Consider the following 17,130-nt stretch of genomic DNA (forward strand, 5'->3'; position numbering starts at 1 on the left):
AAACAGGAACAGACGAGGCGAAGCTACTATGAGAAAAAGCAGAGAGAGCATAACGTTAGAGATAGAACTAACAGATTCTGCAGAGTGGGAGAATACAGATAGAATGAAGTAGAATGATGAAATATCAGCAGAGTTGGACACATTTAATAACAGAGTGACTACCAGTTCTCACAAAAAGGACGTGGGTTAGTACACAATCAAAGTAAAAAGATGAAAAACAATAACAATGACACATTTTATTATGTAAAATGTGGATAGATTTGCATAAATTTCCTGCTATCGCAATATAAAACATGGAATATTAATGAATGAGTATAATAACAATTGCCCAAAATTGTAAACTAATATACCTACTTTTGCTGTGTGTTGTGGGGATGAGTAAATACACTGAATTTCAATCCATTATAGGTGTTTCATGTTTATTAAAAAAAGAATGATAGGCAAACTATATGTTTTAAAGCTTGATATTGACCAAAGTTAACAGGCTTCTGTTGCCTATAACATAGGTATAACTCTGAAAAAGAAATCATTTTTTCAAGCAATTTCAGAAAATATACTTAGTCATAACACCATTCCAGATAAAAAGTAATACTCTTAATTTACAGCATGTTCATGTAAAAGATAAAGAGTAAAACATGCAAGTGAATTTAGTAGCCTATACTATATCAATGAAGAATTAAAGTAGACAATGTGTCAAAAAACTAGTTAGCTGTCAATGTTTTTGACTGCTTAGATGAGGAGCTGCATTAGATTTGCTTGTAACCGATATGGATAGAGTCTCTTTTACTGAAAATATTCAGTAAATCAAACAATAATTTTGCCCTGATTTCAGAGGAGCATCCAGTTTAAGAAAAGCCGTCATCGACACTTAGGGGCAAGTAATAAATCCCGTTACCAATATATGTAAAGTAACTAGTCAGATTAGTTAATGTAAAACTACTGTGAAAATTAACACACTTACCAATGTTGTTATTTTAATAACACTGTTACTCGAAACACTGTATATTAGGAAGCCAATCATGGTCCTCAACAGGTTTGGCTTGGTTCAATGTCCACATGCTTTAGCCATTATCCTAATCTGGTACCAGATTGATACATGTACCTCATTTTGAATTCTAAACATAATCCATCTGGAAAGGCTCCTGTGGAAAGTGTTTTCAAAAGGTAGGGTCATTCAATACAATTCTTTGAGCTCATTGGATAAACCAACTGGTACCCGCCTTCCCTGTTAAGCTTTTAGCCACTCGCAGCAGCAGCTGTGACATATTATATGTAAGCGTATTTATGTTTTGAGTTTACATACCGTTTGTATGTGGCGTGTCCATGACAATTCTAACAAGGTTTTCCTGGTACACCTCTGATGAAAGCGTAGAGTAGAGCAGCCATGACTCCTGGTTTCTAAATACCAGCTGGTAATCACTGCCTGGGATTTTTCGTCAGTGTTGGCAAGTTTTACAGCAGCAATGCCCAGCTTTACATCTTCAGCCACTTGGTTGTCCATGAGAGCAACCTAATGAGGCACAATAGGATCCCTCTGGAGCGTCTTGATTTGTTTCACAACTAGCCGAGTAAACCAATAAATTTAACTCTTTCCAAATCCTGTCTAGAGGAACGCGTCAACATGTTTCCAATCCACAAAAGCAAAAACCGTGTCCTTTCTCTTTTTTTTTCCAAAAAGAAATTAAGAAACTAGAATGGTTAAAAATATTTCTGTATTCTGTGTTATTTTGGCTTCTGGTAAGATGCTTTTTCGAGACGCTGTGAACTGACAAATCTTGTGACAACTCACCTTGCTTGCAATGTAATTTTTTTACATGGACTGAAATGCCACTGACTGAGGAAGAAGCCATTACTCAAAAAACAACATTAAAAAAATCCAGATTGCAGATAGCTTTGTGGTCAAAGATTCTAATACCAGCAGACCTATGTCATATTATCTAATGACATATGTGCTGTTTTGGAAACTAGACAAACTCTAACTTTATCAATAAAGCAACCGGCACTAATGAGGTCATAACGTTTTTTCCTCAGCATGACAAAATAAAATGATGTGCTGATGTTGAACCAATTTCTTAAGGTACAAGCTGGAAAGTTAAGACTTGGCCACAGATGGGGCATTCAGATGTATGGAGATGTAGGGCTGTCACAATACAAAAAGTCAAACTCAATAGCATTATCCAGGAAATAATCTGAAAAAAAAAATAGCTAAAGGTGTTAAAAAAATTGTTTTAAAAACTCTCACCACAAAACACACCTCTCAACAGAATAATAAATGTTAGTTAAATAAATGTGATAAATAACCCAGAAATCTAATCTTAAAAGCGACAATATATGCAAACAACACTGGTCTTCTGTGTCAATGCTATCCAGAATTAGCTTTAAATTCGGATACAGAGTTTGAGTATCTATACTTTTTGCAGTATTGATACTCTGGACTAACCTGACAACAGCCAGATGCATGTCTCGCTCCGAGTGGAGCTGGGCGGAGCGAGACATGCATCTGGCTGTTGTCAGGTTAACTCTGGACAGCAATGAGCTCAAGCTCCCCAACAAGTGTCATGATCCTTAGGAATTTGTGTGGATGATCTTAGTATTTCATGGTAGTCTATCATTTTAACTTAGGTATTTGCATTTTAGTTAAGTTTGGACATGTATTTTTACATTTGTCTTTAGGACTAATTTAAAAAGTCCTTTTGCACCTTATTTAGTTGTCTCTTTGCCCATTCTTGTTTTTAAAAGTCACCTCCTCTCAGTTATCCACTTAAAGTAGACCAGTAACAGTTAAAGACCAAAATTACTTTGGGGGCCAGGGTTGGGCCAGTGTCAATTTGACTGTATGATCTGGTGAACTGTAAAGTGCCTTGAGATGACATGGGCTGTGAATTGGCGCTATATAGATAAACTGAATTAAATCGTTTTGTATAGGGGCACAAAACAAAATAAAACTTTTTTAAAAAGACAGGGCCAAAGTTCATAATTTGATATAATAAGTGAGAGGCAGAACCAAAGAGCCATTTTCGACCCTGGAAACCCCAGATGAAGCAGATCAAAACTGTCATACTGTCTCAATATGGTAAGATAAAACTTCAACACCTTAGTTTTGAATAACGGCCTAAAAATAACTGTAAAGGTAAAAATATATGCATATAATCATAATTTATCTGATGCGACAACTCCAGCACAGGGGCCATAACAGTTACCGGGACAGGTTTTTACAGAGGCACCGGCCCCTTTTGGCCGCTGTCAAGAACTGCCCATTAAGTAGACTCTTATGTCACCCCCTCTGCATTCCTCTGATTACTGCCACATGGTGTCAATGTCACTATAATCACACCTCCACAGTATCTCATCTCTATGAGTTGCTTCTGCTTTCTTCTGTTTCCTATCCTGTTGGATGTGTCATGAATTGGTGTTTGTATGGAGGACCCAAACGCAGAGACCAGTAGGCAGAGGTGAATTAAAGTGGTTTTATTAAAGTTCACAGATCCAGGAGCAGGAATCAGAGTCCAAAAGAAAACAGCAAACGAACCTGAACCAAGGAGACATCAGTGGTAAATCCAAACTAGGAGCCAGGGAGAGACGAGGTACACAGACAGAAGTTAGACAGGATGTTTGACGAGGATCCAGCAAACAGGAACTGAACAGGGAGGGCTTTTAAAGGGGACAGAGACAGAGGTGAGCTGACGAGGAAATTGGCAACAGGTGCTTGGCAGGACAGAGAAACAGAGCAAGGGAGGACACAAGAGGGCAGCAGAGGACAACAAATGGATAACTAAGGAAAATAGGAACAATCACCAGGACCCTGACAGGATGTCCTGTTTATCATAGGGTCCATCTCAGCGGTTTTGTGTGGCCAACAAACCAGGCTCGCTTATTCCAACAGGAATGGGCAAAATATCATCAAACTATTGTGACAAACCCTGAAAGGGATCATGTAAACAGATGATCAAAGTAATACAGTTAAGTTATTACTTTGGTAACCCTATCCTAATTGACCTAAACCAAGAACAGTTTAGTGTTCGGAAGAATTTCCTTAAAGAGGGCGCTAAAGGTGCTGGCTGCTGATCAGGAAAGCTTCTGTTTGTTCTCACAGAGAGAGCATCTTTAAAGTGTGGAAAAACAAGAGCAAGACACTCATTATTAATATACCAAACTGGGTTTAATCAGAATGAATGGTTATTGATCAGGTTCCAAGCAAAAGGAAAGTGGTTCTACATCATCATATGCTGCGATAACAACAAAAACTTTATAGAGAAAATTCAGAAGGATGCATGTTTAATACTGACTCAGTCCTGACCAGTTCGTGTTGGACCATAAAGATGAGATTACCAATGATACCAAACAGCAGTGTGGGGGCTTATGTGTTAAGACTTCATTGGCAACATTATGAAGCTGTTTCTTCAGCCTGTATTCAGTTTAGAAAGATTAAAGACTGTCAACAGACCCTTTGCAAAAGTAATAATTTTCCATAATTTGTCGTATTGCAACCAGAATGTATTTTATTTAGATTTAATTTGATAGATTGATGCCAGGTGGCACATAATTATGAAGCAGAAGCAATGCAATCTCTAAAATGGGTTTTTAACCATTTAAATCTGAACATAGATGTGCGTTTTTGCTACCCTCCTTTACTCTTTTACCAATAAATAAAATACAGTGTGGCTAATTAGCTCAGAAGACTCCTATTTAGCAGAAGTGAGTCCACTTGCATCTAATTTAATCAGAGTACAAAATCAGTTGTCCTTTGGAGCCTCAGGGTTTGTAAAAGGATATTAGAGATGCAAACTGCATAGTGAGAATCAAACAAAACAATAGACAGCTCATAGAGAACATGCTGGAGAAGTAGAATTTGCACCCGGTAGTACAATAAAGTAAATCATTTTTTTTTCACTATCAATGAGATTTTAGATTAAATAAAAATTATCAATTTCAACACTGCATCTAGAATACATATAAATTCAGATATGGAGCTAATTAGAGACTATAGGCATCTAAGGAACTGCATAAACATTTCAATATCAATATGTTAAAGGTATAGTGGAGGATTTTCGCGAATTTTTGAAAAGACCATCCTCTCCAGTTCAAAAAAATTGCACATGCATAACCCTGTACCCATTCCCCTGAGAGAACGCCTGTTAAACGTGTGCGAGAGCGTGCACAAGCTCATTTCTCCTCATGCACCCTCTGTTTAAAAGTTGCTGTTTGCATTTCTCATACAAGCTTACTTTCCAAAAGAAGATTTGCAATTTTTTTTATATATCAGACTCACCAGAGGTATGTGAAAATTCGGACGAGCACGCCGGGCGGCCTTATGTCAACATATCACCAGAATGATTGACAATTAGGAGAACCTTTTATTTAGATGATCCACCAGGAATAAGAGCATCCTCCACTATACCTTTAACTATTTGTTGCTTTTTAGTTTGGACAAAATCTAATCTTTAGACAAAATTAAGGATTTTTAAAAAGAATCGCTTTTTTATCATCTAAGCTTTCCAAATTGATGCGATTCATGGAAAGTTTACTTGCTGCAAGGTCCCAGGAGTCACTAGGCCTTAAAAAAAAAAAAAAAAAAAAAAAAACTTAAAAATGTTATCTTCATCGTGTGCTTTTGAACCATCATTGGGTTAACATTATTAAAGTGATTTTAATTCAGTTAAATACTTTATAATTTTTATTGCTGCACTTTAGGAGCTGCTAAACCATTTTAAGAACAACAAATAAATGTTTGAAATGTAAAGAAAGCATTTGATTATCTGCCATCCAGTCTTTAACATTTAGACCCCTAGGGGTTCCCCAGAGGTACTGCATGGGGATCGTGAAAGTTTTGGTTTATTAGACTTTTTTTTAATATTCCCCCTGCAATTTTTTCCACTAATTGAACTGTCTTTAAATCCACATTAACATGAATTCAACACACTGTAGTAAACAGATAAATGGAGACAGAAGATGTCTTTCAGTCATCAATGCCAGTGGTGGTTCTAGACCAAATGTACATGGGGCCAGGATTCTATAATTTTGGAATTTTATATATTTTTGACTTAATTTAACTTAATATTAAATTTTTCTATAAAATCTGAATTAGAACAAAAAAAAACATGATGCATTCAGGTTTAAAAATTAGAGGAATTTCTTTTGAAAAAAAGAAAACTGGGATCCAATCTCAATACGACACACAGGAGCTCTTTCAAGCTGGGCACCGTTTCATTCACAACACCTGTCCCGTCAACCAGGAATCAGAATCAGACATACTTTAATAATCCCAGGGAGAAATTACTTTCATTACATTACTCCATCTGTAATAGAGTGACTATACGATCAGTTTGATAGAACACTATTTCATACAATATATATTTAGGGGTCCCCGCTCCATCTCACCATAAGTTTGGGGGTCCTTGGCCTGGAAAACGTTGAAGACCCCTGATTTAGAGTATTGAAGTATTGAATAATCTCTTATAATCGCTTTTAGTTATCATGGTATTAGATTTTGCAACTAAAAATAAATCCATTTAATTGATTTTTTTTATAATAACACTTAAATTATACATATGATTCATTTTCCTAATCTCTATTCATTCATTCTAGTGAATCTGAGCATTTGTGAATCTTACTGAAAAATCATCTACAAGCCTGTTTTTATTTTTTTTATGTATAACCTACCTCAGATTCAGACGTTTCTGAGTTTATCAGCTTAATCCTGTTAACTATATTTAGCTAGTTAGTTTAATCCATCCATAAGAGGTTAAACCCTTCAAGGAGCTCCAAAAAGAGTATAGTCAGACCGATGCATCTGACAAGCCATAACAGACCAGGTAAGGGGAGCATCAATTCCACACCCAGCAGAGACGCTAATGATAAGTTTGAAGGAGTTTGTTTAAAGTCTGTTCAAAAGACAAATACTAACTATTTAGTCCCCAAATTCAGCCTGCATTGATGAGTATTAAGAAGAAAGCTACTGTTGGGAGAAAGGGCCTTAAGAAATCCTGATTGCAGTTAACCACAAGCCATGTAGAAGCTGAATATGGTAGTGGTAGCATCATGATGTGGGGATCTAAAACGTTGACAGAGAAGCTGGTCAGCACCAGGTAAAAAAAATCATAAACATGTGATCAAGGTAAAATCTGATTCAGCTCAAAGCATAACTGAGTGTCAGAGTGGCCTAGTTAAAGTCCAGGCTGAAATGGAGCAAAGAATCTATGGCAAGACCTAAACAGTGATAAAAGATGCTTATATTTTCCCAAATGGATAAAACTAGTAGAGAAATACACTAAAAGATTTTCTTTAACTAAAAAAGTGTTTGTGAAAAAAAAAAAAAAATATATATATATATATATGTACTGTATATTGTTCTTGTTACCTTGAGTCACCTTGAATACACATTAAATAAAGTTGCGATTGATTGGAATACATTTACAAACCAAAGTAGGCCTCCTGAACATAGGAGTTTGTGAGAACAGCTTTCCTCTGTTATGATTCATAAATAGCAGTCCTTGTGTTCCAACTGTCCTTTGTGCTGCTTGTGATTTCAGAAAGTGTGTTTAAAGCTCTTGCAATGAGGAAGTTAGTTTTTTATGCTCCTAGACTGCGTGATCAGTCAAAGCTGCACTGCTCCGGTTAGCACTCAGGTTACTGTAACCACAGGTTGTCTTCCACTGATCCGGATGGACCCCCTTCAGTCATCTGCTCTCAGGCAAACAGCAGGAACCTTAAATACGGGGAAAGCTCGGGATTTGCCTGCTTGCCCTTCCATCTGTGAGGCGTAGAGGTGCCAGGACGCCCGCCAGCATTCACCTTAGCTGCATCGAGGACACGGTTTTATGTGTCAGCTTATTTGGCTTTGTCAATGCTCTGATTTGGACGCCATATGGATGAACCCTTTCGGATAGATTGAAAACTGAAGAACAATAGCTGCCGTCATAGCTTGAATATTTGAGTGGGAGGAGATTTAATCACTGGCTTTTAAATGGAGGATGCAGATGGAACGATTCAATAGTTAATGAAAAGTCAAATAAATCTGAATTTTGGTATATTTGGAAAAAAAATGTTTGGTATATTGTTCAGGGAAATCATTTGGTATTAAATGAAGCCATTGTCTGAGGAAGGTTTTTTTCTAAATGCAGTGCTTATCTTTTATATATTTGTGTCCTTCACTTCTATTTGTCCTCTTTGTACAAATCTATTTGTTGCATTTCTAAAGAATCTGTCAGACATACTTTGAAGATGGATTAAAATCATTATAGCTTTCCAAAAAAACTAGGAACATTCTTGAAAATTCAACTTATTACATGTTTATATGATTAGAAATAGAAAAGAAAGTTTGAATAGGAAATTGAATGTTTTGTTTTTGGTAGTTTGTGCAATCAAAAGGAGAATTAACATTTCAGTTTTCTTTAAAAGCTGTAGTTGAAACAATACAGATAAAAGGATCAGAGATGTTATGTATGTGCTGAGCATTCAAAATATTCTGGAAAATAACAATATGTTACATTCTTTACAATAAAATACATGTTGTAAAGAAATATAATTTTAAATTATTGGAAATCTACCGTTATGACACAATCTTCGTAATACTGGGACAAACAGTTAGAGTACTATGTTATAATGCTGATAAAAGAATAATTTTTACTGTTTCATTTGAAAAATTATAGCTCACCCCATTTATTTATTTTTTGCACACTTCAGAAGTAAGCCAAACCATTAAATGTTCAATTTACTTAAAGATCAATATCCAATAGAAATACCAGCAATGTCCAAATAATATTAGTTAGGAAAAAGCTATTAAAAAGCAGTTATATTTTCAAAAAATGTTTAGCAGCTATAAAGGGTTGGATTATTGGTGATTGATCATTATGAAAATATTTAGATCAGGAACACATTTTACAGCACAATATGGAGAAATTTATTTGGCAAACATTTCTTTGTTCTAAACCCAAAACAGAAATCACACAGTGGGCATTTTCTTTAGATATTACCAAGTAGTGTGATTAATCTAACTAGAATAGCTATTAATATCAGTTAACCTTCACTCTGGTGCTGAGGTTTCCAAAATCGCTGCCAACTCAAAGCTGGACTGTTTTATATAACAAAGGCTGAATGGCTTAAAAAGGGCAAACTTTAATTTACTTCTTTCTCTGATTTTTATTGGCACAATAGAGTTGTTTTAGTAAAATTTACTTTAATTGATTTTTTTTACAGAAACAGAACAAATTAAGCATCCCTAAAAAAAGGAAGAAGAAAAAAAAACTACCCACAATTTCACCTTAGCTCCAAATTTTGTTGGAGCTAAGGTGAATATTTTGTTAGTAACGTTATGACAATAATTTTTTCCAATCAGCAACTAATTTCTCGGCGCATCGTTCTCCACTAATATCTTCTTTGTATCCTCCAACATTAATTTATCCAATACAAGTGCACTTTTTAAAATCACATTCACCCTAACAAAATTATTCACAGCAGAAAAAAAGGCTTTATGCTCTTACTGTATCCTTTAAGCATAAAACATTTTGAATATCAAGGATAACTAGAACAGATTGGCCGATACAGCTTTTTAAGACAGATACCGATTATTATGCCATCACTCTAACCAGTCCCCAGGATGTGTCTTTTTTAAACCAAACTTTTATTTATCTGTAAAACTGACACAATGATAGCATAATTCTCAATTTAAACAAAAATTAACATTGATTAATAAATGAAGGAAAACTTTTATTGTCAATTTATATACAGAGTGCATACAAAAAAAATCGTTTTGTACAGCTCTCATGACATTTTAATTTTCTTAAAGTGCAGCAGAGTTCAAATATAAACATTGTGGGGAAAAAAAAACATGGTGCAAAAAAAAAACGCATTGATATGGTCAGTTTAATGCAGAGTCTGTGACATGATTTGGTTTTTCAACATTCAGCTGTCTGATGGCGTTGGGGAAGAAGCTGTTTCGGAATCTGCTGGAACGTGCATTGAATGCTGGGAAGCCTCTTCCCAGAGAGCAGCAGGGAGAACAGTCCAGGGTGGGGGTCATTGATAATGTTACAGTGGGATGAAATGGCTTTTATGGAGGGAAGAGGAACCCTGATCATCATCTCTGCTGTTCTCAGTGAAACAAGTGGGTCAGGAAAGCATGCGTGTATTGGCAGATGTTGATGCAGGAAGAAAATGCAATCATCTGCTGTTAATGTATCAGCCTGTCTATATTAATTAGCACTGATGTGAAGAAGTACACTGTATTTCTCAGTTGCAGTAGGAAAATTACAGTTGTACCCAGCACTGTTTAATAATACGTCCTGGTCTGGCTCTGCAACCACGTACAAAGAGGTACACTGTGCTTCCTGTTGAAGCCTGGTAAAATCAGAGCATCTCTGTGCAAGCTTGACAGTTCATTTCATCACACCCAGGTCTTTTTGAATCCCTGAAACATGCTGCTTTACGTTGCTGCAGTAGGATGTCTTCAGAAATCTCCATCAGTTCAAACTTGTTATCAGTGTAAAATCCCAGAGTGCACCTGTGCTCGCTCCCGGCTGTCAGATCTCAGAGCTCTTGCCGTGTTCTTCAGACATCTGTCTGTGTTGTTAGGCTGGGAAAGGCCTGTATCTGCTCCCAGGAGGGCTGTGAATGTCAGTGAAGGTTTTCACATTTAGAGGAATCATGCATTGTACAGTAGGACAGCACGACGAAGCGATGTAAATGCATGTGTTTGATCTGTGGTTGATGTCTCCTTGGAGGTTTGTGGCACAAAATGTTATGTAGAGAGGTTTTCATTGCATCTTAGCCAGTCTGTGTTTTTATCATTTTTGTTCCAGTCCCTTTATGTTTTTAGTGAGATGTGAATAGAGTTAAGCAGCAGGTGAATATGTTGCAAAACAAGGATGCTTGGGTGTATATTAAATCCTTTGTTTGTTCTCAAAAAAAAAATTTAAAGGCATTTTTAAAATATGATAAAAAATTTTGTCTTTTTTTTTCAGATGCCTTTTGTTTAAAAAAAAACATAAAAAGGCAGATAGCAAATGAATTGTCCAATTAGAGATACACCGATCCAGCTTTTTCGGAACCATTACGATACCGGAACCTGGGCTGAGCGTGTCAGCTGGTACTGATCTGATACTATTGTTGAATGAATAAACCGCTTGACATAAACAAAAAAAAGGCAAATATTAGGACAGATATAAATGTACTTAATGTTTTTTTTTTTGTGAACAAATCAGCTATACATTAGCAGCAAAAAGAAACAAATGTATATATATATATATATATATATATATATATATATATATATATATATATATATCAGTTTTATTATATTATATGTCTGTTACTGTGTTACTGACTGGATCAGCACTGTTCGTCGGATATCTAGTATTTGATCGGTGCATATCTATCTTAAAACCAACTGCTTTCATCCTAAATATTCATTTTAGAAACTGATTTTCTCTCTCTCACTTTTAAAGGGAATGACTTTCTTCCACAAAATTTAAAATTGCAAGTCAGCCACACACTTACGGCCTAAAGTGCATCCTGTGGACCCCCACTGGTCCTTCACATGGCTTTAGGGGTTTCCTGTAAAGTGCAGATTAGTGCGGCCTTATTGAACTTTAAAAATATCTCTGAACCTCAAGGGTACAGCCAGTTAGTACTTTAAAGTATACATTACTGAAAAAACACTTCTGTCCTCTTCTCCTGTCTGTCCTCCACCCAGGCATCATGTCCACTATGTAATCCCTTATGACGGGGACCACTCCTTGGTGGACTCTTCAGAGAACTACTTTGTGAGTGACAGTGTGACCAAGCAGGAGATGGACTTGATGCTGGGGCTGCTGTTGGGCTTCTGCATCAGCTGGCTGCTGTTGTGGCTCGATGGAGTCCTGCACTGTGCTGTCAGGGCCTGGAGGGCAAGCCGGTACTACGGTAAGATGGAGGAGGTCTACTTTCAAATGGATTCAGCTGCGAAAAAAAAAAGGAACATTATAGATGTGGAGAAGAATAGATTTAATCTGTCTTAAGCTAAATGAGATGTTAAGCAACTGTTTGTGTTGTTATTCTATCTGTTAATGCTATCTGTCATCGTCCAACCTTGCACAATTTGTATATATATATATATATATATATATATATATAGTTTTAGCAGCACCATCAGAGTAAATTTGCAATTATTAAATATAAAACACATGGAATTACAAAAATACCCAAGAAATGATTATATTTGTGTAATTTACTAATTATGTTCATTATTTTATGCATTTTCAACGCAGAAATTTACTTTGTGTTATACTGTATGAATAAAAAGGTAAAGTGTGCATCTTCTGCTCTAACCTGTGGCGCTGAGTGAGTCACATGGGCACAGCTAACTTTTGCAGGAAGTTGAAAAAATAGCCATTTAAATTCCCCAGATTTTCCAGTGAACCAGTTAAATCTAAAACCAATTAAAAAAGCCTTCAGAACTGTAGACTCTGGTTGCTAATAGGATGGTTAAGTCCCTGAAAAAAGGGACACCTCAGGTGCATGCTAGCTGACCTGACTGCCTTTGCCTGATAGCACCCCTTTGTGTGTAAAATGAAGTTTTTAACTATTAGACTCAAATCTGCTTTGAATTAGATGCATATATGCAGTGTGCTTTATATTCATTATAACAGACTTTTTCCACCCAGGTATTTGTTTTTTCCCATTTCTCCCAGCTTAAACTACATCTTATAGGTTTAATTAAATGGAAAAGTCATATTTGATGTCCCATAAACAGAACAGGGCACAGGAAAAGCATAACGACGAAACAGAGCAAGCAAGGAAGACAAATCTAATCAATGGGTAAAAAAGTCAGACGTCCAAATTATTTTTGGCCTCCTGTTAAAATGCAGAATGTGCCACAGTTCTGGAGATTAATTTTAAATATTAATTGGGCAAGTTTATGATTTCTAATAGCAGAACTTTCCCACATCATGTCTGATGGTGATGGGAGATTATGTGACTCCCAATGATGCCTTTTGGTTAAAATCTCTCACAGGAAGCAGGCTGTCATGGAGTTAAAAACCAATTTCTTAACCGAGAGTCTGACTGATTGTTAGGAAGTTTGGAAAATACTTTTGTTAAAATCATACTGTGATCAGTAATAAAGTACCAAGAGTCCATATTGTCATTATATAACCAGGATATCTTTTTCTTGAGTTTTGTAATACACAGTAGGGCTGCAACTAACGATTATTTTGCAAATCGATTAATCGGAAAGCAAAAGACTCTTTTAGGAAGACTTTTTGCTAAATTAAACCAGGTGAAACTACAGCTTTTCCACTTAGCATAAAGACAGACCAAAAAAATATAAAAATTTTTATTTTTACAATTTTGATATAGTTACTAAAACAGTATTTTGCTCTGTCAGCTAGAGGCATGTTTTAGCGTCTCTACACTCCAGTGTCAGATTAATCAATTACTAAATTAGTTGACGATTATTTCCTTAATCGATTAATAATGACTTATTCGATTAGTTGTTTCAGCCCTAATACACAGACAAAATAAAAATAAAAATAAACTTTAAAGGGAAAAATTTTCAGAGGACTCTTAAAATATATGAAGAAAAGAAAAAAAAAATATATAATCCTTAATTGTTTTCTTGATTAAAGAGGGACAAACAGCGCATACCCAGTTTGGTTGGGTGTGAAAGGTAAAAATGCCTCTGGTCCTTTTCTGGACTCATGCAGCATAAACCAAGTCCATATCTGGTAGGTGGCGTCCCACAAACTCCTTGCTCTGAGTTCACCACCATAACACCTCCCTTGTGTCTTGCAGCTCCCATACCGCATTGTCCCACTGAGACATACATTGCTGTTCTCAGTCTAGGAGAGATCAGAGAAAATCTTAATTTTCTGTCTTCTTTGATCTCCTATAGTCCACTTTGGTCTTACTAGTGCTCAGGATGATTTTGTTTTTAGAGCACCACTATGTCCTCTCTGTTGCTGCCCTCATTTTGTTAGATATGATACAAACCAAAAAGGTGCTGCCCTCTAGCTTCAAAACAATGCTTGTTGTGGATAGCAGAGCAGTCGTGGCTTAATTAAAGGAAGAGGACAGAGCTGAGATCACAGTCCTGAACCGTGGCAGTGTTGAGAATCAGTGGGGCAGATGTCTCTATTCTCACCACCTTAGGTCAGCGGTTAGGACGTCTCTGATCCAGGAGTAAAGCATTTCTGATAAACCCATTTGAATCACTAGGGACAGCATAGGAAGAACGACAAATCAAGGCTAAGCATCCTAGGATAAATGTTAGAATACTATCAGCTTTATGATTAGGAAGAGATCTGTTTGGGCTAGCCCAAGTTCATCCCACTTATATTGATGGTGCCTCCTCTGTCTCTTAGTCCACACAATGATGTTCAGTCTCTGTGAACAGCTGGGATTTGGGTGAAATAAAGTCCAGCTTTGGGAGTCCATCAATATATAAGAAAATAAAGAGCCAAGAGGAGTTACTTCTGCCGCCATCTTGGAAACCTTGTTAGTAGGGCACTGTGTTAAAGTTTGATTCTTTGAAAGGAGACATGACATTCTTTTAAATCCAAACAGGAAATCAGTTGTGGTCTGTATAAAGTGGAACTGAAATGCTTTGGTCTTTCTTTCTCATTGTTACTCATCAGGTCCCCTTTTTACCTTTGCTTTGAGGTTCAGCTGAGAGGATCTCATTTTAAAGAGAGGAACTGTCTTTTAATGGGAATCAGTTCTTTATTCTGTTCTGCCGTTATTGTCGTCTGATAGCAGAGATACAATTATCTAGCAGTGCAGAAACTGGCCGACAGTGCCATGAAAACTTCATGATGTTGTTAAGGAGTTTTGAAACAGTTGCTGTGATGATAACCACAAAAAAACAATAAAAAAAGTTACCTTAATCTGATACTATGCTAATCACTTACTCAATCTGCACTATTCAAGATTCACCTACTTCCTCATACATTGGAGCAAAGCTCAAAGTTGCTAAAACAGCAGGATACAAGTCTATTTTATGTCTGACTTCCTAAAAATCAAAATTGAATTTATTAAAATTTGTGTTAACAGAGCAAAGATAGAAGTGGCCGTTTATGAAAATGAACAAATTCCTTTATTGAGATGTGCGTTCCCCTGTCTTGACCATTTTGAAGAGTTGGTGAGAGAACATTATATTTCTAATTACTGATTTACAGAAAACGATTAAAGTTGATGCTGAGGCTGAAACATTTAAAGTGCAAACCTCAAAGATGTAAGAGGATTATGTCAACGGAACATAGAACAGAAGAAAAAGAGTCATGTTTTGACCTACCTGCTGACTAGATGAGGAAAAAAGCCCTATGATCATCTCCTGCTTCTTTTTTTTAGCTTCTTTTTTTAAGCCTCTCACGTCTGGGTGGCCTTTGCAGACTGGCTGAACGTTTGTTTAAAAAAAAATAGTTTTTTACCTTTTTGTCAGTGCTGTAGCATTCTTAGTTCATAAAATGACAAACCCCACACCCTTATACTACTTTCGAGTTTACATTAGTAACAGAAATATTAGTTACTGGGCAATAAAGATTTTATTGTATTCTATTAGGACTAATCAACTTAAAGATTCACTAATAGACCAAAAAACATATAAAATCAGTTGATATACACTTGGTGTACATCCTGATAGTGTATAGATAGTCCTTTTTGAGCCTAAATAGAATCCCAGCACTGGGTGAAATTAGCTGACATAAAAAGATGTGTGCGCCATCTGCTGGCAGGACCACAGAACTGCCATAAAACCAGAGGGCGACAACTGGCAAAGCTACTTAATAGAACCAAAACAAGCAGTAAAGTGACAGGTTGATGTCATCAAAGACCAACAGATATTAATTAAAGAAAAACCTTTTACAGCAACTCTAAGCTCTAGTGAACCCTTAAGGCCAATTTTGCTTCTGACGCATAGCCTCTGCAACCATCAAATATGTCTCTGTGCGCGACCACACCCCCCTCGCAAAGGTTTTGCAACCGTCATTGCGACTCTCAAAAAAATTCTGACTCTGTGTCCGACGGTCACAACATGGTGCCGCCCCGAAAATATTCTGGAAGTTTGGTTATAATTGTGATAAATCATTGTTTGCATTGTTTAGTGAATTTACTTGACAGAGTCAGCCTTTGGAAAGTAGATACAATAAAAGATAGCCTAATCAGGTCTTACAGACGCAGGAAGCAATGACTGACGTTGAGGCTCATCATGCTGCTAAGCAGAATCATCACTGGAAATTGTGTGGCACGGTAGCGAAGCTTGTATTTTTGTGAATGTCTGAAATTTCATGATTACTGTAAGGAGATGACGTGGTCTGCTCATGCGCTCTTTGCCATCTGAGAACTGAGCCAGAACTGAACCGCGCCGAGCCCTACTGATGAACTAGTACCAGTTTAGCGCGGCTCTGTGTCTGGCAGAGTCCGGTTCAGTTTTGCTTCCATTTACACTCAACTGCTATCTCAGTTACTGTGCTCGGACCGATAGCTTCACGGTTTCAAAAAGGTAGTGTAAATGGGCCTATAGTGTTCTCAACTTCACTGGGTTTTGCTCACTGGCTGAGCCATTACTTCCCTGTTTACCCCCTGTGCACATGTGCAGTATTGTGTCTGTTTTGTTATTGTAAATACTCAGGAAGGGCTTTATTTAATAACAGATTAAGCAGAAACCCAGGATTAAACACAACACACAAAACTAACACATAATACGTCAGTAAGATGTGTTAATCTTTCAGAAAAACTTTGTATGTAACCATAGTGAGCTATTGGACATTCAATTGAACATTGTCATATAATGTGACTATGTCCCTTTGGGGAATAATTTATAAATAAAATTAGATTAAACTTTCTTGATTTTAGCTGGTTATTCTGGATAAAAAAATGAAGTAATTATCTTCTATTTAAATATTTCAGATGGACTTTTTGAACAGGTCAATAAATGCAGCAAATTCTGTTTCTATTTGTGGAAACCTTTCAGTGCATTTGTTTGGTGCAGTAAAAATGTAATTACTTATCTTTACCAGGATCCTATTAAGTGTTAGTCAAGCTGGCATATTCTTTAACTACAATATTAAAACAGGTATACTGGTGCAAAATATACAGACTAAACCGAGCTTTGAATTACACACCTATTTGATTGAGATTGAATCCCAGAATTCTTCTGCA

At 36.5% G+C, this 17,130-nt stretch overlaps 1 protein-coding gene across 2 annotated transcripts in view; it reads left to right on the forward strand.

Moving 5' to 3' along the window:
- Positions 1 to 17,130, forward strand: part of tmem240 (transmembrane protein 240) — a 35,912-nt gene that overhangs the window by 8,881 nt on the left and 9,901 nt on the right. For both annotated transcript variants that reach the window (XM_015387584.1, XM_015387583.1), the window contains exon 3: positions 11,690 to 11,898. In XM_015387584.1, the coding sequence (XP_015243070.1) occupies positions 11,690 to 11,898 (209 nt within the window). The remainder of the gene's footprint in view (positions 1 to 11,689; positions 11,899 to 17,130) is intronic.

Source organism: Cyprinodon variegatus, unplaced genomic scaffold, assembly GCF_000732505.1.
Source record: "Cyprinodon variegatus isolate N-32 unplaced genomic scaffold, C_variegatus-1.0 Scaffold399, whole genome shotgun sequence".
In the NCBI taxonomy this organism is placed as follows: domain Eukaryota; kingdom Metazoa; phylum Chordata; class Actinopteri; order Cyprinodontiformes; family Cyprinodontidae; genus Cyprinodon; species Cyprinodon variegatus.